Here is a 26346-nt window from a genome sequence, read left to right as displayed (position 1 = left end):
CATATAACAAAAACAAGAAATGTGATTTTTGTCGAAGAAAAATAATTAAATAAGTCCAGATATCAGTTCTGGATAACCTATATTTTTCAAGTCAATTTAATGGGATAAAATATTCTTTTTTTAAATTATACTTTGTTTGATGGCAAACAACGATGTAGTAGGTCATTTTTTTTTTTGTATGTATTATTTATTTTTTTGAGTAGAAAATATTTACAATCTGTTTTATGCACAATAACAATGAATAAATTTGGTGTCAAAAGAAATACAATACTCTGTCAAGTGAATGAAGGGACGTTCCAGTGACACTACTTCAGAAGTTGGTAATTTAAAAGTCAAGAGTTAATTATTGGTAAATAGTAATTAGTAAATTACTAATTTATGGGTTTGTTGATGTTTATTTTTTTAAACTAATTGTGTACGATTTTAGATGTAAATTCACCTACAGCCTACGGGATTATTATAGTGAATTATATACTTTGAATATTTAGAAAGATATTGAAGAATTTATTGTTGTAATAAATTCGCAATCTGTGAAAAAGAAATATTGGCAAGTACTTGATCCATCTTTATTTTATTATATTAATTGTATGAACATATCTTAGTCATTGAATCATAATCGTCTCAAAATAGTTTGAACTTATATGGTATATTTATAGTTTTAAGTTTGTGATATAGCTGTGGTTGAGTTGCTACTCGAGGTCGAGGTATTGTTTACGACGTCGGAGACCAGTGAATTCTCCGGCCCGATAACCTTTTAGTTGCAGTAGGTGAATTGCGGCTCGAGTAATTATTCACCGGAATCCATGTTCCCACTAGTACCTATATGGGTACCTACAGTATACAGTTTTCACTCAAAACTAAATATTTAGGTATGTTGCTGTACACTAGCCATCATAACATTTATAACTTCGTTGATGTGTTACTTGGTGATCAATGCGAGGCTTACCGCTTACATAATATGGAGAAGAAAAGGATTCAAAACTAAGAAATTCTGTGGAAAACAATAGATGACAAACCTTAAACAAAAAGGAATAGGGCAGTTTGTTTTCATTAAGCCACTAAGTTTTAAGTATTTTTCCAAACCAATACATTTAATCTAAAATTAAAATTACTCATCGGCAAAAAAATTATAAATTATAAAATCCATATAGAACAACAAAACAAACATATTTTGGGGAGACGTCCCTACGGCGCGGTGCCTCCTGCAGGGTAACGCTAATATAGGCTGATAATATGAAGTGGTAATTGTTATTTGGCAACAATTTGTGGGCCTAAAAGCTGGGGCCCCAATTCGTACTTGATTAAAATATTGGGCAGCGATTCACCACCGCAGATATAGTTCATATGCAAACAGAGTAGCTTTATAAAAAAAAAAGTTTTGTCAAACATTTCTAGACATTTAGGTACCAGGAAATTCGATTAGGTAGGTAATATATATAACACAGAAAATATACATATATTCATTTTGATAAATAGATTTATATTTTCAACAAAGATGTATAGGTAATCAACATTTATTTAAATATTTAACAGTTGTAAATTATAATTAAAATTATTTAAAAAAAACATAATTATACCTAGGTATTGCATTGTTTGTCCGTGGAGGGACCTCATGGCTTATGATTTATATATTATTACCTATATTATATTTAAAATAATATCACATTTTTTCCTATATTTTTCTTTTTCAGTTATTAACTAAGCACTTATAGATATTTACTACAAGTATATAACATGTCATTCCAGAGATACATTAATACTAATATAAGTACATAAGTACATTTATATACTACAATAAATATTTTATAGATATTGATCCCCAATTTTTCGACTTTGACTAGTTGATTTTATTTTTACACTTCAAATGTTGTTTATAAACTATGCACTACTTTGCATTGTGTGTGCAGACTTAATTTATGTCAAATAAATACTAATGTAAACATAGTTAATAGTAAACTAATTAATAACAAGATGTAATTTTACACAATTTTCTATAATACAGATATTTACGCACCTAGTGATTGATTATCTCGATGACTCATCAATAATGAGCAGTTAATTAAATTAATATAGTAGGAAACATTAGATAACAAAATAATATATTCCCAAATTTAAAAATAATAAATTGGTTTTTATCAATATATATTGTATAATATCTAATATACAAGAGACCTAATTTAAATAGAAAAATTCTCTAAAGCAAAACATAAGTATATATTATCAAAGTACCCTTATACAGTGGATTATTTACTCTAAATTATATTTGAAAATTAAATTAGATAAAAGTTTTTAAATAAAATTTAACTATTGGTGTTAAATAACAATAATTCAAGATCTGAGCATTTGCGTTTGATTGGTCTTAATACCCTACTTAGAATAGTGGAAGTCATAAAATTTAAAAATTTAAAATATATATATAATTCCATTTTATGCACACATAGCAAGATAGCATAATATAATTAATACGATAATTACAACTTTAGACCTATACCAAAGATTAATCTAAATTGTATGTGCACACTTACAAATTTAATAAAAACAAAAAATTATACAATTTATTGGAATCTGTGACAACAAACTACACATCTTTATTAGTGAACGATACATTATTAAATTAATAAATGTTAATCATTCGTAGGAATACGTAAAACATGTTGTACAGCATAATGAATAAAAACGTCAAAAGTAAATTAGTTAAGTCTTTTAAAGAGTTAGCCTTTCAATTTAAGAAAAAAATATCTGAGCTAAGGAAGCACAGACTAAAAGATGTACAATCATATACATCGAATAATTCAAAAACTGAAACACCATTTAGATCTGAGTGAGCAGTTGTTCCCTAGGTAATTTAGGTAATCCTAAAAAATTGTCTTTAGCATAAACAGTACTCCTACAAATATGTATTTTAGGACGGTAATCTTGAGCAGTTTGTGCGACAAATATATTAGTTGTTTCTTGTAATTTTCTTGTAGCTTGGACCGCCTTAGTTGGTTTTTTTTCACAACTTAACTGAATTAAAAAAAGAAAAAAACACCATTGTTAGCCTGTCATATTTTTCTAAAAACATATAATTAAATGTTATAGATACCTATAGGTACCTACTTCTAAATTGCAGTACCTATACATATTATATTCATATGTTATACGTATATGACTATTTATTTATTTTCATTAATAATTTAATACGATTTCATAAATAATACCTTGGAATTAAAAGGATTTGAACATCCCAACATTTTTTGGACAATATTTCTTTTATTTTTGTGTTTCCTTTTGCGGAGTTCCCGAAGTAAAACCGAGTACTCGCCTCTTAGCTGATTTACGTGTCTTATTCCGTCGTCGTTATAAACACCTAGTTCTTTAGTCATTTGTAGTTGTAACTGAATATCTTTCATTTTCCCTAAAAGCTAATATATATAGGTATATAGATATACTTTAATTATTGTTAATAACAATAAGGCATAAATTATTATTTGAACATTTACCCCTTCAATATTTATTGACGATAAATCTTTAAAATTATTCGATATTAAAAAACTGCTCTTTAAATCCTTTGGTATTCTTCTATATCTTAACAGCTCGTACATCTGGTCAATTTGACGTTTTATGTTGAGCAATAAAGTTTCACCGAATCCTTCGCCAATCGCACTGTCTGCGCTAACACTAATAAATATATCATCAGTGTATGTAAATACTGAGACTGAAACACCAATAGTTTTTTGAGAGGGCAGTACAGAGTAAACTGTTTTTAGTGGAGATCCTTTGATTATAATTCTTGACCTTGGGCCAGATACCCAACTAAACTGTAGGCAAGCCTTAAAAAAATAATGTTTTGGTTTTTAATTTCTATATACCACATTCAAACATTTATAGAATCATAGCATCTTTATAGTTAAACATTATGTTTTTACCAAATTGTCAGTGAGTCCAGATAGAAGTGTTCTGGTTCCCGAAGAATGGAGTGGCATCAATAAAGAAACTATTGCTGGCAATAAAGCTTGATCCGATCTATACATATTTTGCATTGCTTTCTTTGTAAACCACAATCTTGGGATGGCACCTTCAACGCCTATAGGTAAACGAATGAGGACCGGTGATGAGTGGTCAGTGTTCCCAGTTTGCACAGGGTAAACAATCTATAAAGGAAAAAATAAATTGACCTTAACTAACAATATAGTTATGTTTAATATAAAATATTGCAATACATTCATGTTGTCCAACTGCTGCAGTCCAATAACTTTCATCATACCGTGCAACGATCCAGCAATTGCAGACAAAACGACATAACTGTTTGGAGTATTAGTCACTTGATTAATTCGGTTTACTTTGGATAGAGCACCTTGAAAACAAGACCAACTTATGTTATAGTTTAACGATAGGGGATCTGGAGTCACTATATCGCTATCATTGATTGGGGTAATCATTTTCCATAATATTTCTGCAGGCCCAGTCATCACAGTTCTCGCTACGCTTGTCAAATATCGCATTTTGGTTGGATTCTGAAAAGTCATTGTCTATATTTTAATCTCCGGCATCAAATTACTTAACTTAATGGGTACGTTATATACTTCTGAAGTATGGTAGTATGGTTTTGTATCTGACAAACAAGTGCACAATAATTTAGCCAAAGATATCCAATCTGCTAGACACCGGTGAGCAAGAAATACAACCACTGCATCTCGTTTTCCCAGCATCACTTCGTCACGTTGAGACAACAAATGCAATTCCCAAGGTGGTTTGTCTATTGATAAACCTCCAGAAACTAATTGCCCAATATACCTCTATAAATTCAGTACAACAGCTATTAATAAATTATATCACGCCGAACAATTATTTTTATCATAAAAAAGAAACATCGTTGTCGGGAAATATTTAATTTTATTTAGGTATTAATCATGTTTTTTTAATGGCATACAAAAAACTAATCATGGTAATCTATGAGTAAACTATAAACAACATAATAAGAACACTACAGAAAGTTTCCTGTAGAGCAAAAATATTCAATATAATAACGGTTAAATATTAAAATATATATTACTTGAAGCTCGTGTTTTTCCATTGTGTTTTCACACGATTTGAACACATGTTGGTTAATATCGAATGAATTACGGTCAGACATCCAATAATACGAATTCCCAAAAAGATTTGTCAACACCACCGGTTTTTCTATTAATCGTGGACACTGCGGTAATACTTTGCTGACGACAAGTTGTTGTAAAAATTGCAATTCCATTTCGTTGTCAAGAATGAAAATTGCGAAGACAGTGGAATGACGCCAAGAACCACCCAACCAACGAATTTCGTCGTTTGTCATTACGTTTCCTAAAACTGGTAAAATAAAAAATTACATACTTCCAAGTTCAATTCTACAGCTCTAATACTTTGTCATAATTATATTTAATATAAAGTTATGAGAGAAAATAAAAAAGAAATAAGCTAAATTCAAAATAAAATTCAATACCACTGTATGTTTCATAAATGTATAATGTTATCTAATTGTTATTCTCCAGTCCATTCTTTATAAATGACTACTTATTATGATTTCACGTTATTTGTTTTAAAATATACATCATCAAAACAAATAAAAATATATTCTTAAAATAGAGTACCTAATATGTTCAAACTCCAAAGTAAAAACAAAAAAATTATGAAATTAAAAATATATATTCTGGTACACGTGGTAGATATTTGATACAATTGGGTTGTTCCAAGTTTATTGTAGTAACTACAAGTATTTGAGAGTTTAAAATCTATAATATTATATAGGTACTAAGGTACGTACCTCCTAGACAAGCAATTCGATGAGCCAAAGACACGATCCATTTGAACACAAGAGTGATTGGTATGATAAGGAATAATAATACAACAATCGGAAAGCTGATAGCGAAATTTATTGTTTTCATAAAACTTGCACTAATCAGTCTCCATATCTTCGAATATCTTTTAAACGATATTCTTATAGGACTATTTTTCTGTCTACTACCCCGTCGTAATTGGTAGTACATGTGGGTAGTAAATCAACTTTCCCTGTAAATTTTTATGTAAATGGAAAAGTATTAATAATAAGTACATAATGAAAAAAAACATAAATATGCTTAAATTAATAATTAATCAATTGAATTATGTATTTGTTCATAGAATATTGTTTTGTTACAAATAATAATATTATAAAATATGTTACTATTGTTCACTAATAGGCACTTTCAACAATATTTAGTGGTAAAAGTAAGCCATTATAATATTTACTATAGATATAGTTTTTACAGAGTTGTCTAAGTTGAACCTTGATACATTTCCAGGTTGTTGTGTGTGTGTGTGTAGAGTGTGCGAATGAACTTAACTTTACACTTTTACAACTTTCCTGATCTCAGTTTTTTAAATTTTAACCATACTTGGCACAACTGTAGTATAATATCTTTTTGGATTTGTGAGCACAATTAATAACTATAATAACCAAACTCTAATACGTTTATACATAAATGTATCCAATAATGCTCTAACACAAACTACAGCTATATCACAGAATCTTATCTTTAGTACTTAAAAATGCAAATGTATTTTGTATTTTTGTTGTACCTATAGTTGTATCGCGTGAATAAATTATAAATAAAATATCAGTTGAATCTGTTTCACAATAAATTAAATAAACAACATTTTTTATTTTTTTTCCTTTCGTTACGCGAGTGTAAAAGAACATTAATGCCATTCCTCGGGAGCATCGAAATGGAGAAATACTAATTTAAGAGAAACACAAACAAATAGTTATAAGTCCTAAAGTCCCCTCTATAATATAGAAATCGAATTGTTACCATAAATAATTAAAAAGTAATATTTTATAAAGCTATAATGGCGCCTGTGGCCGAAGTTTAGGACCAATTAAAAAAAAAATAATAACATTAATGTTATTATTTGATTTGATATAGGTAAATTATAAGTGGTACAATTCGATTATAATGATATCCAAAATATGCACGAATAATAAATTTTATGACTGAATAATTTAAAAAATATTAACTGCAAATAGCTAGTAATAAACATATTATACTTAGGTATGTAATAATAGATTAAATTAACGTAACTTTTGTAATTATTTTAAGCATTATTCAATTATAATCGTTGAACTTTCTAACTTAAAGTTAGTTTAGTTAAATTGGAAATTAATCTCCGTCATCTAGAGTCTAGACCACATATAAAAGTTTAAAGCTCGTTTTGAATTACATCATGATTAACTAGGATCAGTCTTAGAGAATATTATACGAGGACGAATGTTAATACGCGTATAACATGATGTATATACTTGTAAATGTAATGCGTGAGGTGATCTCTATTATATAAAGACATTTTATAAATAAAATTGTATTTTAATAATATATAATATTATAATTGTGACCGGAGAACAAGTGCTGCCATCCCCCACCCCCGGGGCATGGCAGAAACTTACGGGTGCCCCATTCGAAATTCTGCCAAAAACAAACACACACGTGTTCCCCCCTACCGTCCCAAAAAATATACAATACAAACCTACAATACAAATTCTACTACAGCTAATGGCCTCAGTTGCCGAAGCTTAAGATCAATAAAATAAAAAAAAAAAATATTATAATTACAACACGAAAAAATCATTAACTTAATCTTTTTTGGCATATTTGTGTAATATTATTTCTGAACAATAACTTTTATGAGTTAAATGAATATTCTACGCACCTAACTACATAAAATATATATTATATGCTCGTATACCATTGAGTTTGAGTGTGAAATGTTATTAATATATATATTATTATATTCACTTAACAAAGCGATTACATACACACTAGACAGGCATACTGTACATAAGAAGCCCTTCGCAAGGTGAAAAGTTGACGTTGTCCGGTAGAAAAGTAGCTTTCAATATCTATTATAGTCTTTAGTATAATATTGGAAATTATGATATTTTACGTTGGTATAAGGTATAATGGTAGGGGCAATGGGACATAATATATATTATTTATCATAACAATGTATACATTTCTACAGCGTTAAAGATTTAAGTAGGTATACACACGCAATAGTATACGAATGAGATATAGGTAATAGGTATGATTATACTTAATTATAAAACGCTTTTATAAATATTAAATTATACTCATTTGGTACCAAAAAGTTAACTGTGAAATTCGTTGGTACCCAACTAAACATATTATATAATAGAATACGGATTAGGGTTATTTATTAATTATTTTATAGATATTTACTTATTATAGTTATTAATATTATTATTGATTATTTATTATTATCTTAAACGATAAGTTATTGCAATTGGCGAATCAAACACAATACCATTTAAAAAATAAATTATGACAGCTTAACGCTGTTTGAAAGTGTGCTGTAGTATTTAATTATCTTAGTATGTACCTAACATTGTAAAAATACCTGGTGTATTGACACAATTAAAAAAATAAATAAAAATAAAAATTATTTTAGTCAGTGTAATAGTGTATAAGTAATATATAATAATATGTTAGTATTGACAATATTAACAAATATAGTCTATAATTTATAAATCATATTCTTCAAAGCATTGAAAGTTTAGAGAAGGGGAGAATTATTATTTATAAATTATTAGTTTATTACTATCACGACGTACACCATTTCCCTGCAGACAGCAGTCACTCTATTATACTTCCCTAATCCTTAAATAATTATAAATTCAATATTCTCAATAAACAAATTAAAATGTTCACAAAAATATTTTGTTTTCATTTATAAAATTCAATATAATACTATACGGGTCACGTACTCACGTTACGTTTTAAAAAAATTAGCCATAAAATAAAATTTGAAAAAAATCTTTGTGTATTCAGTAAAACTATATTATGTAGGTATAGCAGGTATACCGTTACAAAATTAGTTTACAAAAGTGTATAATAGATTTATTTAGGTAGGTATACTCGTACAGTATACCTACTTACTAAGTAAATACTAATTAAAAATAATATATGCAAAATAAACCTGGTAATGTAGTATGAGTGTCCGTCGGTGTACAAATGTACCTGTGTGTTATTCTGTTATTGATTTTCATCCATTAATAGATAATTTTAGATACAATTTAAGACATATAAATATTTAACAATCTACTTTTTATACATAACAATTAATATTGTAGGTAATACTTAATCATATTCATAATTAGATAAATTAATAATGATACAATATAAGGCGAAATAGTTTCTATATATAGCTCTATCGCGATCGGTGAGTAGAGTTCAATAAACACATTTTTGTCTAAAACAGTACATATGTTATCAGAACCTATGACAAACTAATTTATATATAAAAAATAATGTTTTATCTAATGACTGTGCTGATTGCTAGGTGTTACGAATAAATAATAATTTAAATATTTGTCTACATATCACCATGGTGTATTTGTTGTATACAAAATACAAATTAATATAGATTTTAGACTTTGGTAGTTTGGTCGAACTATTAGGTTAAACCCATATTTGTATTTAATATTATTATGTTTCCATTCGTATTTCGTAAACCGTGATAATATTATTATGTACATAATAGTAGTTCAATAATAATACCTACTGAAATTTATTAAATATAAAAACGTTAAAAACTTTGAGACGTCCTCGATTTTATTATCCAATAAGGAACCCATAATATTATATATATAGTAAACAAATTTAAAGTTTTTCGATTAAAATAATAAAATGATAGCATATTATATTATCACGGCGTACCCGCGGTGTATATTTTATATATATACATAGGTACCGTTAAAACCTATAAAAAACATTTCTTCAAGCTGTTACCAAAATTGCTTTTATTCGATTCGGTCAATAAATCCACTCATATCATCATCATTCATCATAATATTATTATTACGAGTTTCGTTGTTCTCAAATCTGCTGTTTCGTTATCCGCACATAATTGATTATAATTTATGTTTCGGCGTATTATCCATAAATTATAAATGTTACACAAGTGTACATATTATAGTTTGAATAATTAAGGAAATCATATTATTTACGATCGACACGAGATTTGTGATAGGCGTACGAACATTTCGACCGCGCGTACCTGCATAGTAAACATTGTAATAATCTTTCAAGTATCACGATTAATGCAGAACACAACAATAACAACAATAATGGTATATTTATAACATTACGTAAATACGGTTTACGGTATAATATAATATTACAATGATCGTCGAATTGATGTTGTGCTGCGGTTGTCAACGGGTGATAGTGTGATACACACTCAGATACTGCGTGACCTACAAAATCTATGCCGCAGAAGGGGGTGCGTTTTTCGCGGAACGGCGTTCAAGGCAACAGCAGCCGGTCGTTCTTCCCGCAGTCCCGCGAGCTATTTCATAATAATATTTTTTTTAATGCTCCCGGGACAACAGCATACCCTGGGGACCGTACATTACCGAATACATCGGAATATGTTATACGCACACACTTTCGCCACACTCTTTTTAGGTACCTACCTGTATAATATTCAAATACAATATTATCACAATGATGTAAAAAAATTATTCTTCTATCGCTGCACGTATTGCGCCTATATAATATATTGTTATTTGTTCTATAAATTACGTACGTCGTCATACTACCCCCATGCATCACCACCTATTTAGTATAATAATATGATTGCCTATTAAACGTTGTCACTATTATTGTACAGTGCGAATGCGTATAAATTAAAATACTATATACATACGTATATCATTCAACACGCATTCAGATAGTTCTTCCATATTTGAAAACGCTTAAAATCATTATTATTGTTATTTGTTATGTCATTATTACTACGCCCGCCCCGAACACACACACACACACACACACTTGTATATTATATAACAATATATATTTTGTTTGGTGTTTATTTAATATTATTATACTGTTGTTGCATTCGCGGAACATCGTAATAACATTTTGTAAAACTGTTACCCCCGGCAGCAGCGACGGCGAACGGTTAATTAAATGTTTTATGCGGGGTAAGATTTCTGAGAACAACGATTCAGCGCTCGTAGAATATTATTCGTAATCAAACGGCGAATAAAATAACTTTCGGCGAGGCCCCGTACGAAGTGTGTTAAATACATATTTGCACACCGAATAATGGGGTGTATAAATTGGTATTCCGACTTTTGATCGAAATATTCACGGAAAAAGAGGGCGCACGAGATAAAATTGTACGTATACAAAAGAACTTAGTCATGTTAAAAAAAAAAAATAGGTCATGTTTGTGTGTTTAACTCAATACCACTTCGGAGCGGAATGGATAAACATTTTTTTTTTTAAGTACGGAAATGTATCATAGCATAATGATTGATGTACATAATATCAGGTATATTGTGTATATATAATATCTAGGTACAACTGCGGCAGTATAAACAGTTACACCGAAATATTGTGTACGAATAAAACGTGGGATTTTCGATACCGTGAATACGATACAATCAACGACGTGGTGTTATTGTATATATTACCTATATATTATTATATACTTTGGTATGTTGTACAAATATTATTTTTCAATGAAGCATGGGGTATTTTTCATGTACACACACGCGCCACCGATGGCGTGTAATAGAGTAATTCGATAATCAAATGCATATTGTGTCGCAAATTGAACCGCAGTTCTCTCGATTTATTTTATTTTTTTGTTTTTTATTGATTAAACAAACATATTATCTGTGGCCTACAATGCAAACAAGAAAACTCCCACGAACTACAAAAAAAAAAAAAAACAACAACAAGAAATTTACGAAGTTTACGAAATTGCATAGTTGTAACTTTATTTTAATTGTACGAAATACACGCCTGTAATATCGTGTTATTCGTGTGAAATTGAAACGTTTTTTTTTTCTTAACATTTTTATACACCTAGCGGAGACTGGTATAAGATTCTATATAATCATTTAAGTAAAGCTTGACGTGTTAAAACTGCGCCTTATAATTTATACTTGAAGGTAGACAGTTTATATATAGACATATAGATAAGTATTGGGTTAAACTGTTAAATGGTAGCAATAGTGTAGTATAGAATATTTCATTACATATATAAAGCTTTTTCCAAGAAAAAGAAATGTATGTAGGTATGTAATTAATCTCATTTATATAGTACCCATGGGCCATGAGTGTAGCATCCACTCGTTTAAGCAAGGGTGTTTATACAGAGTGAGTGGTGGATCAAATAATTTACGATTTCTTTTTAAAATTGTTATTCGTTTAAGTACAAATTGAAATGAGTAGTTTCTGAGTCACTAAACTTTATTTACGATACGTAAAATTCAAAATGTATGTAATATTTGGTCTGGTATACTCTTTAGTTATTACACTCAGAAAATTGTAAAAAAAATATTATGAAATCCTATTATTTATATTTATACTATGTACCTAGTCCTAGTGCCTATATACAATATAAAATAATAATATTTTATATATATATATATATATAATACTATATTATATTAACTATCATAATTTTCAAATAATCATAACCTATCCATGGCCATAAAAATACAAACTTATTATGATAGGTAGGCCATTATTTTTATAATGCTCACATAAAATTTAATAATTTAAAAACTACTTGACCAATTTTCGATTTGAATACGTCAACAATTTTTTAAAAAAACGTAACCTGCCTTTAAATGTTCAGTTGTAGTCGAAAAATGTGCAGGTTTTGATAGTAAAAAAGGATTTTGTATTACCGCGGGACACAGGACACTCGTTAATTGGCATAGAAATTCTAAATATTTGAAAATACAATGTTTGATGTTAGTAAAAACCCTTATTATTTCCAAAAATTAGAATTTGAATAAATTAATTTTTTTAAAGGGAAAATTAGAGGTGAGCGTACTTGGCGAGTTACCGTGCACGAAGGACTGTCGTAGTAATAATTAAATATTAATATAAATCACACTGAAACTGTTCAATGACTAAAACTGATTATAACACAAATATTTATAATCTGTACACTTATCATTCGCCGCACAATAAACATATATTATATATATAGAAGGAAAGGAGACTCGTATAATAGATTAGGTACCAGTGAGAGGCAATGCTGAAACGAGATCAATATTACTGGGCCAGACTGCTGTGCATGACCCACAAAGGCAGTATATCGCTGCAGCGAGTTAATTAATACACAGCTCTTCCTAATGGATGTTTTATGTTTTATATTTTTTATCTTGATTTAAAATAAATAAATACCTTTTAACACTATTTTGTCATGTATACGAAAATACTGTATATATATTTGATTAGATATTTTATATATTTCTATAATAATATTATCGTCGAACGCGGTCGGCACAGATTTAAAAAGCTTTTCCATGTATAGTGCATATATTATTGTATTGTAAATAAATAAATACAAATGAAATCGGCAAATCGCACCAATGCTATTCGTTTCGAATATGTACATTTTATATTATATACTATACATTTATACGTGCATGATATATTATATATGTATATTGTAAACATATACTTATTACATAATATACATCTATATATATATAGGTATTGTAGTAAAATGCACTCGAAACCCATATAGGTAACTAGTAACTAAGTATTAATTATGTATTATAATTTATAATAATATGTATTTTGTTATGCATACACTTATTAGGTACCCAATATATATATGCTTGCATTTCAATGTGTGTTTTTGCGTATTGTTGTAATGTCGTAGGTGTGTATATTTACATATCTATACAAAAAAATATTACGTATCTAAACACGTTCCAATGATATTAATATTAATTAACCCAAATTCTGTATAATGGGTATGAAAATAGCTGATTAAAAAAATATATATTATCATTTTAAGTTACGTTACGTTTGATTGATTTAATAACGTAAATATTATATAATATAATAAATACACATAATACGTGCATGTATTATATTATCTTTCAGCTGTATTAAAATTAATTATTATATTATAGAAAATATTTTACTAATATAGTAGCCAATAGGTACATAATTATATTTTGTGTGTAGTGTTTGACATTTGTATCTGTATTTCTGTAGACATACAATATAATGTATAGACTATTATAGATGTATATAGGAAGTAGAAACACGTAGATATAGGGTTTATCAAAAGTAACTAAATATATTACATGGGTACCTACAGTGTTACACGCGGAATAATATATCACACTAAATATACGTTTCAACTTTGAACAAGACGCCAATTAAATTCCGATTCTCAATAATTATATCTAATTATAGTGTTCTACGCGTGCGATGATCTGACCTTTCACAAATTAATCTAACATCCAAACACTAGGTATAGATATTACATATATATATATATATATATAAAATATATTACATGATAAATCACCCCCTCGTCATGTCAATTGTATTTTTGTGTGTATATTATTCTAGTATTAAATTTTCTCATCGCCATAACATACATCAAACAGATTGTAATCTGTAAGTATTTTAACTAAAAAAATAAGCACTTATTTCTATAATAGGTATAGAGCAAGATATTTTTTTACATTAATAAGATACATTGGAAGTACCGACCTACGACTGTCTTGTGTATGCGGGCATAGACCTAATAATAAATTATTTTATAATATGTTATGACGACGACGGAAGTTTATTATATTAGATTGGGTGTAGATATACCTATGCAAGAAGTGTTCGACGAACGCGTTAAGCTATTGATTGTTATAATCGATGATAAATACTCGTACATAGGTAAATATTGTCAAAACTTCAAAAGTAAACACAATTTTGGTACCTACTCATTAAAATGTACAAGTCAATACAATACATCCTAATTACGGGCAGTACGGAATTATCATACTGTATACTCATACACACGTATAATGTTTATTGTATATATATATATATATTATATATATATACATATGATATTATGATGTGTCGGGAAGATAATGTGCCAATACGGCACGTATAAAATATCTAATTTCACTAGGTATTTCACACACTAAACATATTATATTAGGTATAAATCATAATATAAGAGAAAAAACATCGGAAAACGCGTGCAGTATTTTTCCCGCGTGTAATCGCCCGCTGGCGCCTGTGCATAAATATTTAAAAAAAGGTACCCACAAAGTCGAAATCGAAACTTATACATACATACATATATATATATGCAAGTACAATATATACTACAGGACAGATTATATCCTATGCAACATCATATATCATGAGCGCACACGAGGCGTATTCGAGTGATTTTTATTTGCAGAAAACGATGGAAAACGCGATGTGATATTATTTACCTGCATGTGTGTGCGCGGCGCGCGGGAACAGCGCAGTTGAACTTTCGCGGTAGCCGACAACCGAACGCGTACTACTGCCTCGGCGCGTCTGAACTTTAATTATGGCCCGCACACGCAACGCGCACAGCGTGTACCAAACGCGCGGCGGCAAAACAAACGACGAAAAATCAGTTTGGGTCGTCTTCGAACTCGAAGTGCCGTCACTGCGGGATGGTTCATCCCCCCCCCCTCCCACTCCACCGCGCGCCCCCGAGTTTCCCCGATGTATATTATTAAATAAATAAACTACGCCATCGTATATCAATCACCGTTACTCTCGTATTATTAATATTATTATGTTGTGTATATAGTGCAGGCTAGTGTGTACTGCAGATCGCAATGGAATGGCCGGAAATCAAAACAACAATAAATAGGTAACATTATACATAATACTATATATTATTATTATAGATTTATAGTGTTTTACATAAAGGAGTTGTACACCGCAGGATTTCGGTGTAATAACATCGTGTGTTTAGGCATGTGCATATTATATTATATACGTGTATTGTTAAGATTTAAAAGGCACGAGCAACAAATTCGAAAATTTCATGTGACATTTCTAGCGAGAAAAAGACAACCCGTTTTGATTTGCGTCATCATCGGCTCAACTGGAGAGTGGATATATTTTTTTTATTAAATTAAGGCAATTCAGTTACAAAAATTGTGCTTTGAAAAAATGAAACGAAAAATGTTAAAAATGGTATTTATTAGATTAAATAACACAAAAATAAATATCTAAATATATTGTATAGTGTTTGATGGATATTTCGAGTTTACTGCATAGGAATATACATCCAGCGAGGCAGTGATACAATATGTATTAAAATTAAAATTATCAATTTATATAATAATAATATAATATACAGCAGTAATAATATTAGATTACAAGAAACACAGATTATATTAATATATAATTAGATTAATTTAAATAGATTATATTAATATAATCTGTGATATTAGTATGATAGATGATAATGAGAGTATAGTAGATATACAGGGTGATTGCAGATGTTGCAATGTTGCAATGTTGATAATGCAGTTGTAAATTTTTAAATACACTTAAAGACCATATTTTCAAATTCTTGAGATTTGTTGTACTACTTAGGGAGTGTCTTGTGGAGACAAAAACTTCTGTTTTTCAAATGAGAACACCCCCATTCAACTAGTACCGACAAAAATCAAGAGTTTGAAAATATGGCCTATAAGTTTATTTGAAAATTCTAAAAATCAAAATTTCAATAAATTCATTTTCAAAGGAAAAAATGCGGGTGAGCATGCTTGGTAAATCACCATGTATATATTATAATAATAATAATAATAATAATAACAATAATATTGTTTATTACGGAATAAATTCCAATTACATTTTAAATAAATATATAAGAGAGTTACATTACCGCGTTATTCTTAATTCTGTAAAAGCACCATAAACCACTGTATTTTTACCAACTAAATATTGTTATAATGTTGTACTGGACTCGAGAATTTAGATCACTTATATTTTTAAGGACAAATTTTGATGAGATTATAAAATGTTCAACAACTAATACCTCAAAAAACTTCTCACATTATCAAGCATTATGGTACTTTATATGTATAGTAAGTATACTATCTAATTTAATTATCACTTAAAACACTTGATTATTTGTATAATAATATATAAATTCTGAAGTTCCCTAAAGAAGACATAAAAAACATTATTTGAATAAATAAATAGTTATTAATTATAATTGGAAGAGAGGTCATGCTAAAAAAATGACTATATACCTTTGTGGTAATTCCAGTGGTCAAAGTGACTCAAAATAAATGGAGAGATGCCGTACATAATTTATAAAGTCCTCATATATCGCTTGAACGGTCGTAGGTACAAAACAAGTGGAGGTATGGAAAATGTGAATTATAAAATGTGGAGGGATGTAACCCCCCCCCCCCCGTACTTCAACCACTGGGTAATTCTCAATTGACGTGACAATAATAAATAATATCATGTATAGTGATGAGTATAATATATTAATATTGGTATAATACAGTGGTCGGCAAGTAATTTCTATTGGAGTCCCAATTTAAAGATTAAAATAATAAATCAATGAAGTCCAGTGAAAAAATATTAATTATTATATTATATTGAAAATTACAATATTAGCAGTATGAAAAAAAAAATTAATTAGATAATTTATTAGGGAAATAATAATAATTTTTTGTAATAATAATAATAATTTACCCAGTAAATTAATGCGAAAAATTACATTTTATTTTCCTTAGCCAGTTTTTTGAAATCAAGAACTCATGGAGAACACAGCTTATGTGCAATGTGTCCTCAAGGTGAAAATCTGTTAATGTTGTCCGGTATTTGTTTTTCAAAAAATTAATTTTTGAAAACGATGCACTACAAATGTATGTCGAACCAAACATTGTAGCCAAGTTGATTGTCAGTTGCTTACAGTTTGGATACTTGTCAATGACATCCTTAGCCCAGAATTCTTCAGTTGACTCACTTCTATACATTTTCAAGGTAAAATCTTCCTGGTAAGTCGATTATTTCCATTTGAAGTTCCGACTTTGAAGGATGAAATAATTTTTCGGTCACATCAGGCCATTCTCCGTTTAGGAAAACGTTGTAAGGAGTTTTTAAGAATTGTCATGATTTTCTTACTTCTAAAAAGTCTTTGAATCTAGGCATCAAGTTCCTTCATAAGATCCGACAAAAAACTTTAACATTTGTCGGTGTTTACAATCTCAGAATAATTTTTGCATTCAAATATATTGTGAGAAAATGAATGAATTTTTTTTGTTCAATGTCTCGTTCCAATATATTTATTTTACGACGGAAAGTGGACACATTTTGTATTAAGTCGCAAATTAATTTCCCTTCTCCTTGTAATGCGATATTAAGCGCATTTCAATATTTCAAAATATCATTCAAGAAAGCCATTGCCATTATATTTTGATTATTTTCTAAGAACTCTGAATACTTCTTTGCTTCTTCAGAATCTAAATTGTTGAGAAATGCTTTTACTCCTTCTTTTACGTTCCAAAAATTTTCAATTACACGGCCTTTACTGAGCCAACCATTTAGCGTGAATTTTGTGAAAAAAATTGGTTCATATAGTATCGTACTTATACATATTACATTGAAAGAATCCAAAAAATATACTTTTTTAGTAATTATAAAAATGTTAGGGCTGCCCCCCCCCCCCCCGGTCCCCTAACATTGAGGTCTAGTTACGCATATGTGCTGAATACTTTTTGAACATTTTCCCATAATTATTATTCGGCTAATGCATCGGACTAATTGTTTAATAAACCATAACTATTTCTACTTTGTGGAACCGAAGAGAACACAAGGGTAATCTAAAAATACATAAGAAATGTTTACCTCTGGCTCTCGCCTCTCATTCCCGTTACTCCACCGGTCTAAAACTCTAAGCTTTAAATCGTTGTGACTATTGTGATTACTATAATCCATTTGTCGGTTCTGTGGTTGAGTCCAATATTAGACATATGTCGATCGAGGAGATTTTAAAATTCAAATTGCAAGATTTCATTAATTGAGTTATTTATAACAAATCGTTGCAACTACCAAAATTACTATCCTTTTCATTTTTTTTCTTTTACATTACGACGATGAGTTCAAATATTTTGTAATAATTATTTTTATTAGTATACAATTATTTATTGACATATATGTTATTATCCTAATATGTAAGAATAGGTCCTAATAATAAATAATATTACATCACTAAAGTATATTGATTGTTTTATTTTAGATTTTAAGACAATGAATGCACCTATTGAGTTTACAATTTACAATTGTGTGTGTGTGGTTTTTTCTGTCGTCCACATTTGTGGACTTGTGGTGGTAAAAATACTCAGATTTTCAACATCGCGGGTATAAAATATAATAACTTTAAAAGTTTCAATTGTCCACGAAATACGAATAATACTTTTAAAATACAACAAAATAACAAAAATCGTTATTCGCTTCATTTCAGTATCTAATTTTGTCCCAATTTGGATTTAGAATATAATCTAAGAAAAAAAACTGTGCATATATATATTTTTAGGTTCCAATATAAATTACTAGATTATCTACTTGACTTGTGAGGAACCTTATGTTTGGTTAGAGACCTTATGTTCAGTTTTATAATTTTAATAAAAGTTTTATTTCATTTCGTTTTATTTTATTTTCTTGCTTGCAGGTTTTTAAAGTATATTAAAGTGTAGTTAATTAAAAATTTGTTTGGACGAAAAACATTAAATGAGAGGTAATAAACTAATATAATATAATATTATGAGCCTCAGATTACAAGGGTGCTTTGTGCTTACTGTATTCGGAAAATTTTTGTAAACTCTGTTCTTTGACCTGCCAAAAGTAAAACGAAAAAGCTGGTATGTGGTTTAGATCTGAGTCAGTATTACATAATTTGAATTTTCAAGTAGCTACATTAAATTATGGTTGTTCGACCCTCCGACAATTTTCCTACTATAGCCAATTGATAACAGTAAGTTTCTTTTTTTTAGTGGCCAACGAATCAATAATCATATCAATATCCCTATAACAAATATTAAGTACCTAATAACAAATAATTAAAAATATTTTGGTGATGAGAAAGACTGAAATGCCTCTGTTCCACTGATCAATGTACTTTATGATACCTCATGATGAACATAGTCTATAGGTATGTCATATTATAACATAATATCACTGTCGTATTTTTGTATTATAATATTATGTTATCTATCATAATTCGAAATGTTCTAAATAACTAATTTACAATTTTCATATCATAAAATTAAATAAATGCGGGGAGGTCAACAGACAACTTAACCGTCTAGAAATTCGCTTTACCATCAGATCAGTCATTGCTTGCCTAGTAGTTTATTAAGGTAATAAGGTCTATGAATATCTATATTATTATATTAACTAAGTACTAAGTCCATGATGATAAGGAACATTTTTTATCAATCCTATATTCCTATGTTTGCCGATTTTTGAATTAATTTCAATAATTTTGTTTTTTATACCATACCTAATAATCACCAACTATAGCCAGTGCTTTTGTGTTAACATTACAAAGTACAAACTAAAATGGTATACCTATATTAATGTTTGTATAGTGGTTCTATTTCAAAAAATTCGTAATCACTACGAATTGAGATATATATCTATTTTAATTCGAGGACATCACACTCGGTTGTCGTTTTATGTATTAAGAGGACTCCAAAAAAAATTTATTCAAGTTTGAAAAAATGAATTTTTAAACAATAAGAACTTTTCTTGTACTTATGCTATCGAAAATATGCAAACATTATTGCACAGTAAATGTTCTCTTGATTATAGTGTGAAAATTTGGTTGCTTATCTTGGACTACAGCTCGAGTGGTTCTGTTTCGTACAAAACAGTTTTTGCCAGGGATTAAAAAAGGACCATTTTTTTAAGGAGTTAGGTAATATCCATTAAAGTTATAGGTGACTGTGTGTAATGACGGATCATTAGTGTTCGTGAGTCCCGAACACTTCATGCAATTAGAGATAAACTGGAGTTAAGATTTTTGGAAATCCGTAAAGTACATAAGCGCAGTCACACATAGCTATATTTTGAGATCAAAAAAGTTTCAATACGAAAGTACCAAAAAGTGGCAGAAAAATTTACCCAATACCAAAGCCCGATTTTAGTTAAGAAAACATATCTGAATTCCTTATTCTCTTTTCTATGTTATGTTGGAAATGGATTTTCGATTTGTTGTATTGTTTGATTAGTACAGACAGTACAGTATACAATTTTTTTTTCTCTAAATTCACTTTGACTCAAGTGTTGATAAAAAAAAAAATAATAATTTCCTACCAAACACAGGACAAGAACCGAAAAAGTTCAAATATTTTTTCAAAAATAAACATGGAATTAGTAAATTTATTTTTCTTCAGGTTATTGGTCTAAATGCACGAAAAAACGACTTGATTTCAACAGCATTGACACCGTCGTGTTATTTACTACAACTATATATATTATATATACCTTAAGTTTATAATAATATGTAGCCATTGGGATTGGGCATTAATAACACCAACACGTTATCTGCGTCGTTTTATTTCTACCGTGCCACTGCTCACGTCCTACAAGTTGAATATTATATTCACAATTGTGGATTTTTATTCTCCACATCACTCGTCGCCTGATTATTATTTCCCAAAAGATAGGTATCTAGTAGATATTTGATAAAATCTACTAGCTCATTTTGCAAATATATTTTATTTTTGTATTAATTATTTATAATTGAATAACAAAATAATATAAAAATATCAAATATTCTTCAAATATTATTATACATAAATGTAAATAAGATTAACAAATATGTTATAAAAAATAAAAATAACATTTACAAAAAAAAAAAATTTATATGGATATGAGTCTGTTACAAAGCAGTATGTACAGTAATAAGTAATATAATACAGTAATATGTACAGTACATGTGTAATACAAATTGTAAAGAAAGCGCATCACTCAGAATCCAGAGCAGATATAACAGATGTTATAAACTGACACTGTAACATTTTTCTCTTTTTTATTGGTACATCTTTCATTAATGCTACTATGTATTTTCCAAAGAAGACATCAGTATCACATAAATCCTCGTTAAATTCCATTCTTAATGTATACCTTGACATTTTATACTTATTTGGCAAGTGTCTTTGGAAGTTATGGTCATTTTCTAAGAATATAAAACTGTTATTGTATTACTATATCACTTTAAAACTAAGATTTATAATATGTTAATACACACATAAGCAGAAATCAGGGGGCTTAGGGGAGATGAGCCCTTCAAAAGTCCAACAGTTATCATGAAGGGACCGAGTCCCTAACTATTTAAGTTCTTTTAAAAAATGGTAGCCTCCCAATATTTTCAATGGATTTCAGCTTATGTGTACAGTTTAGAACAAATATTTATAATATGTACTATAGTCTATAAGCAATAATCCACCGTTTATGTATTGTGTATTTGTGTGATGTTAATATTCATATATACTACATAGGTACCAAAATAAAGCACTAATTTATAAGTAAAAATATTTTTAATAATACATTTGGTATAATAAAAATAAAAAAGCTATGTATGTTACTCTGCTGTACAGTAGGTTACAAGTGGATCACTGTAATGGATGGTGTTAAATTCAAATTCAATGATACAAAACCATTGTACACAAAAACAATTCAGAGCAAAGATGGTCTGTTAGCCTATAATATTACTTAATTTAGTATATTTGATAATGCTATTATGGTTAAAGTAATTCATTTAACTATTAAACATTAGTACTACAGAAAATTCATTTAAAAAAAAAATTAATTAATAATACACTTTAAAAGTAGTTTCAAGTACACACCGATACATGTTGATTTCATTTGAAAAATCATTATGTGTATAAAATATAATAATATACTCCAAAAGTTTCATGTATCTAGTTATTTATTTTTGAATTACAACGAGATAAGAAGATTTTTACATGAACAATCTAGTGAATATCCAATGTTGTAAAAATTTCAACATCAAACGTTCATAAACATTTAAATTGACTTTCCGGTAGAATTTTTTTTTTTTTATGAAGGTAGACGAACTTAAAGGAACATTCCATATAAGTTTTAAATTTTAAAATCTTAGATTTTAACAAGAAATTTTTTATGAATTTCTAACTCAAAAGCTCATAAAAAATTATTGTGGATTTACGCTCAACTTTTTTTTTTTTAATTCCAATATCAAAAACCTTGTATTTTGTTTTTAAGTTTTTTGATCTAGTAGACATGTTTTTATCGACATTAGTTTAAAAAAATAAATAATATTCAAAAATTTCATATGCCTATAGTTTAATATAAGTCAAAATATTTTGAAAATGCCATGGTGTATGGAAAACGCGGATATAAACATTCAGTGAAAATTGCATATGTCTACAATAATTTGTTATTTGTTTTTCCTGCCGCTTTTAAAAACCATTGGGAATTTATAAGGTTAGGTTACCCCCCAAAGTACCAACTAGATTCACTTTCCTACTAGATGAAGAAAATTTAAGTACTTTTACTGCCCCAAACCGTGACGACAGACACAAAAAAAACAACAAATATCATTGTAAAATCAATACATTCATTGCTCCGCTCAGAATCTAAAATGTCACAAGTAGGTGATATAATGTTTACGGTAATACTAAATAAATATTCAAGACAAACTATAATATAATATGTACATACTTTCTTTTCTTTTTTGCTCTTTAGAAGTAGTTAAACTTTGAGGAATGTTTTCAGTATGGTTGTCTAAATTTAAATCTAAATAACTAGAAGTAATAAAGATATTTGGATTAAAAATTTTAAAACATTAGTAATTATTTATAAGTTTTAAAAAATGGAATAACTACTTTTTGACCTGGCATTGTGTTACAACTTCTTCCAGGAATGACAGTTGAATGTAATGTAACCATTTTGTTCTTCTAGTTGCTTTAGGACCACTTTTTTTCGCTTTTTGTCTTTCACGTACATATTTTTCTTTTAGATATTTCCATTTTTTTTTTAATTCATTAATGGTAATCTGACCTTGAACATTATAACACATTAACCTATTATGGTATTTTACATATCAAATGTTCTAATATTAATTGTATATAATGTAGTGGTCCAGCTCACAGATTGTGGTGTACAAGATGAATGATGACAAGGTGTAGTAAATTCTAAGTCAATTTTAGATTATTACGAACATAGACTTTATTTGACATGTAAAACTGATAGAATATTTTTATAACACTGAAATTTATCAGAGAGTCGACTGGCGTGAAGGTGCTCGTACTGGCTCTGGTAAATCACGTCTGAATATCGGGTGGCTGGGTCCCTGTTTTATAGGCCTATTCTCCACTCTTCTCCTAGCGATAAGATAGCGCTGACCCCGTTTACTATTGCACGTGTGCGTATGGTTTCCAGGAAACGGTCGCCTCCTATGCGGTTGTCGCTGTCGACATATTAGATTTATTATCTGATGGATATTTAATTATAATAGAATAATATTATATTCAATATTTATGCCCATAGATATTTATATTTTTAATTATCTTCATATATCTTTCGTAACGCAATTTCGGTTGTTGAATTCTCAGAACTACGCACCCAATTTATTATTACGTTGTTATTCCTAAATCCTTTAAGGCGCGTTCGCGAGCATAATCACATCCTAGTGTGAACCAACTCATGCGTTCCCCCGGCTATCTTAAGTATATATGTATATGGCAAGACATCAGTACATAGCAATAATATATGTGACATAAATTTATTTTAGCGTTTAAAATTTTTATAAGGTAAAATAAGAGTATATTCTCACCTTTTAGTTCAAAAAATACTTCATTCCATAGTTTGTTCTTAATTGATTCAGACCTTTCTGATAACGGCATTGTATGATCAAACAATGGACGACGAGCTTTGATAGCATTTATTAAACACAAAGTTGAACTAAAATCGTTTACTCTGTCATTTACTTTATTTTGATCCTCGGTATCATCACTAAGATTTATAAACAGTGGTGTTTTTTTTCCAATACATACTGCTGGTAAATTCTTTTGGAATTTTCCTAACAAAAATACATAATGGAATCTTATTTTAAAATGTTCATTGCATAATAGTTTAATATCTTAGTGGTTCATGGTTGGTTTAAAAAGTTAATTTTCAGAATATAATTGTTTAGTGAGAGCATCATAAAGTTAAGTTCACACAATTCAGGTACCTTTAGTCATTGACTAAATATATTTAATCAATGCAATAGCTTACATTTATTAAAATTAGAATTACCAAACCAAGACACTTAGCATACAATAATATATCACCTTCTTTAAAATCTACCACATACAATATGAAACAAAATTATTTAATAATATTATTATTACTAGGTTCTTCAACTGGAACAAGAACACATTGATGAACAGATTTAATAGGATAATAGTTCAAACACTTATGACATTTTTCAACCTGGAATAAATAGTACAAAATAGGAGTAGATCTTTAAAGGTTCGAAATAAAATACTTAAATATACTTTTAGTTTTTAATTTATTTAAGTATTCAAAACAAACAAAATTAGGTACGTAAATACTAAGTTATTTTTAAAATATAAAAGATTTAAGACTGTAAGGTAATAATAATGGTTACCTGTATACATGGAATCGCCATTTTAGAAATTTGATATACAAAAAATATACTTAAATATTTTATGTACTTTTGTAATAAAAACAATTAAGTATGAAATACAATATGCATAATAGTGTAATACAAATAAATGCTAAAAAAAAAACCTGGAACCGAAGTTTGAATTTTATCATGAACCAATAATTAAACCAATGCAACCACACGTCCGTACGTTGAAAAGCGAAATCAAAGTCAAACGCAAACCAAAATTGGTGCCCAGTGGTATCATTGGTTAACACGGCATACTGCAATAATGTACCAAGTAATACCTACTTTTAACCATATTATTGTGTTTCAGCCATGAATTAAGATATACTGGATACGGAACGGAGCAGGTTATCAGTCTATAAAATGAAACTGAAAAGTGCTAAGACAATCAGCTGCTGTGTCAAGAATACTAGCGCTCTCTAGTTATATTATATTATATTCCCGCACTTTTTTTGAAAATATATTATAAATATTATTGTATTTGATTTGTGTATTTGAATATTTTGAAATTTATATGATGTATTTTAAAATACGGTATTCCTTAAAAAAAGCCCCGATATCAAAATACGGTAAAAAAAGCCCCACCTATAGGGAAAAAAAGGCCCGTACTAACTAAATTCATAACGCATTTTCATTATAGTGTAAGTTTTATAGTTTAATATTTATATGTAGGTAATTTTTTTTGATAACAATTAGAGGTAGTTAGTTCTTATAATACGTGATTACAAATTGTTGATGATAATTTGCATTTTCTCATTATTTCATTGTACGTATTAAATATTTTTAAACATATTGTATATACATTTATACGTCTACCATGGTAAG

The 26346-nt window shown here is 28.7% G+C and overlaps 2 protein-coding genes across 4 annotated transcripts; both read right to left on the bottom strand.

The window, feature by feature from the left end:
- Window positions 1–1509: 1509 nt before the first annotated feature.
- LOC111042542 lies at window positions 1510–15430 on the bottom strand. 3 transcript variants are annotated; one of them, XM_022327178.1, is made up of 9 exons: window positions 15287–15430; window positions 5780–6024; window positions 5036–5325; window positions 4566–4778; window positions 4203–4496; window positions 3909–4133; window positions 3483–3812; window positions 3201–3404; window positions 2812–3006 (listed from the first exon to the last, which is right to left on the bottom strand). In XM_022327178.1, exons 2-9 carry the CDS (start codon window positions 6000–6002, stop codon window positions 2812–2814), a joined length of 1974 nt encoding a protein of 657 aa, XP_022182870.1. In that variant the 5' UTR covers window positions 6003–6024; window positions 15287–15430. The 3 variants fall into 3 exon arrangements, with proteins under 3 accessions (XP_022182872.1, XP_022182870.1, XP_022182871.1); XM_022327179.1 differs by lacking the exon at window positions 15287–15430 and adding an exon at window positions 8989–9115; XM_022327180.1 differs by lacking the exon at window positions 15287–15430 and having other exon boundaries at window positions 1510–3006; window positions 5780–6002.
- A 6361-nt stretch (window positions 15431–21791) lies between these two features.
- Window positions 21792–26150, bottom strand: LOC111042559. The gene is made up of 6 exons (XM_022327205.1): window positions 25498–26150; window positions 25238–25319; window positions 24679–24924; window positions 23729–23903; window positions 23565–23647; window positions 21792–22038 (listed from the first exon to the last, which is right to left on the bottom strand). The coding sequence occupies exons 1-6, from the start codon at window positions 25516–25518 to the stop codon at window positions 21827–21829; spliced, it is 819 nt and encodes a 272-aa protein (XP_022182897.1). The 5' UTR covers window positions 25519–26150; the 3' UTR covers window positions 21792–21826.
- Between the last annotated feature and the right edge of the window lie 196 nt (window positions 26151–26346).

The sequence above is a fragment of the Myzus persicae genome, unplaced genomic scaffold (assembly GCF_001856785.1).
Source record: "Myzus persicae strain clone G006 unplaced genomic scaffold, MPER_G0061.0, whole genome shotgun sequence".
Lineage (NCBI taxonomy): Eukaryota > Metazoa > Arthropoda > Insecta > Hemiptera > Aphididae > Myzus > Myzus persicae.
The sequence above is the reverse complement of the archived record's forward strand: the minus strand, read 5'-3'. Positions and strand labels throughout refer to the sequence as shown.

What these genes read in the sequence shown, in the direction of transcription:
- LOC111042542 (XM_022327178.1), bottom strand. Translation starts at nt 6,002, where the DNA reads ATGTACTACCAATTACGACGGGGTAGTAGACAGAAAAATAGTCCTATA. An exon ending in TCGAATTGCTTGTCTAGGAG is followed by an intron (nt 5,326 to 5,779) that starts GTACGTACCTTA and finishes TTATTTTACCAG; the next exon opens with TTTTAGGAAACGTAATGACA. An exon ending in AGCAGTTGGACAACATGAAT is followed by an intron (nt 4,134 to 4,202) that starts GTATTGCAATAT and finishes TTTCCTTTATAG; the next exon opens with ATTGTTTACCCTGTGCAAAC.
- LOC111042559 (XM_022327205.1), bottom strand. Translation starts at nt 25,518, where the DNA reads ATGGCGATTCCATGTATACAG. An exon ending in TGGCGATTCCATGTATACAG is followed by an intron (nt 25,320 to 25,497) that starts GTAACCATTATT and finishes TATTTATTCCAG; the next exon opens with GTTGAAAAATGTCATAAGTG. An exon ending in AGAGCAAAAAAGAAAAGAAA is followed by an intron (nt 22,039 to 23,564) that starts GTATGTACATAT and finishes TTATATTCTTAG; the next exon opens with AAAATGACCATAACTTCCAA.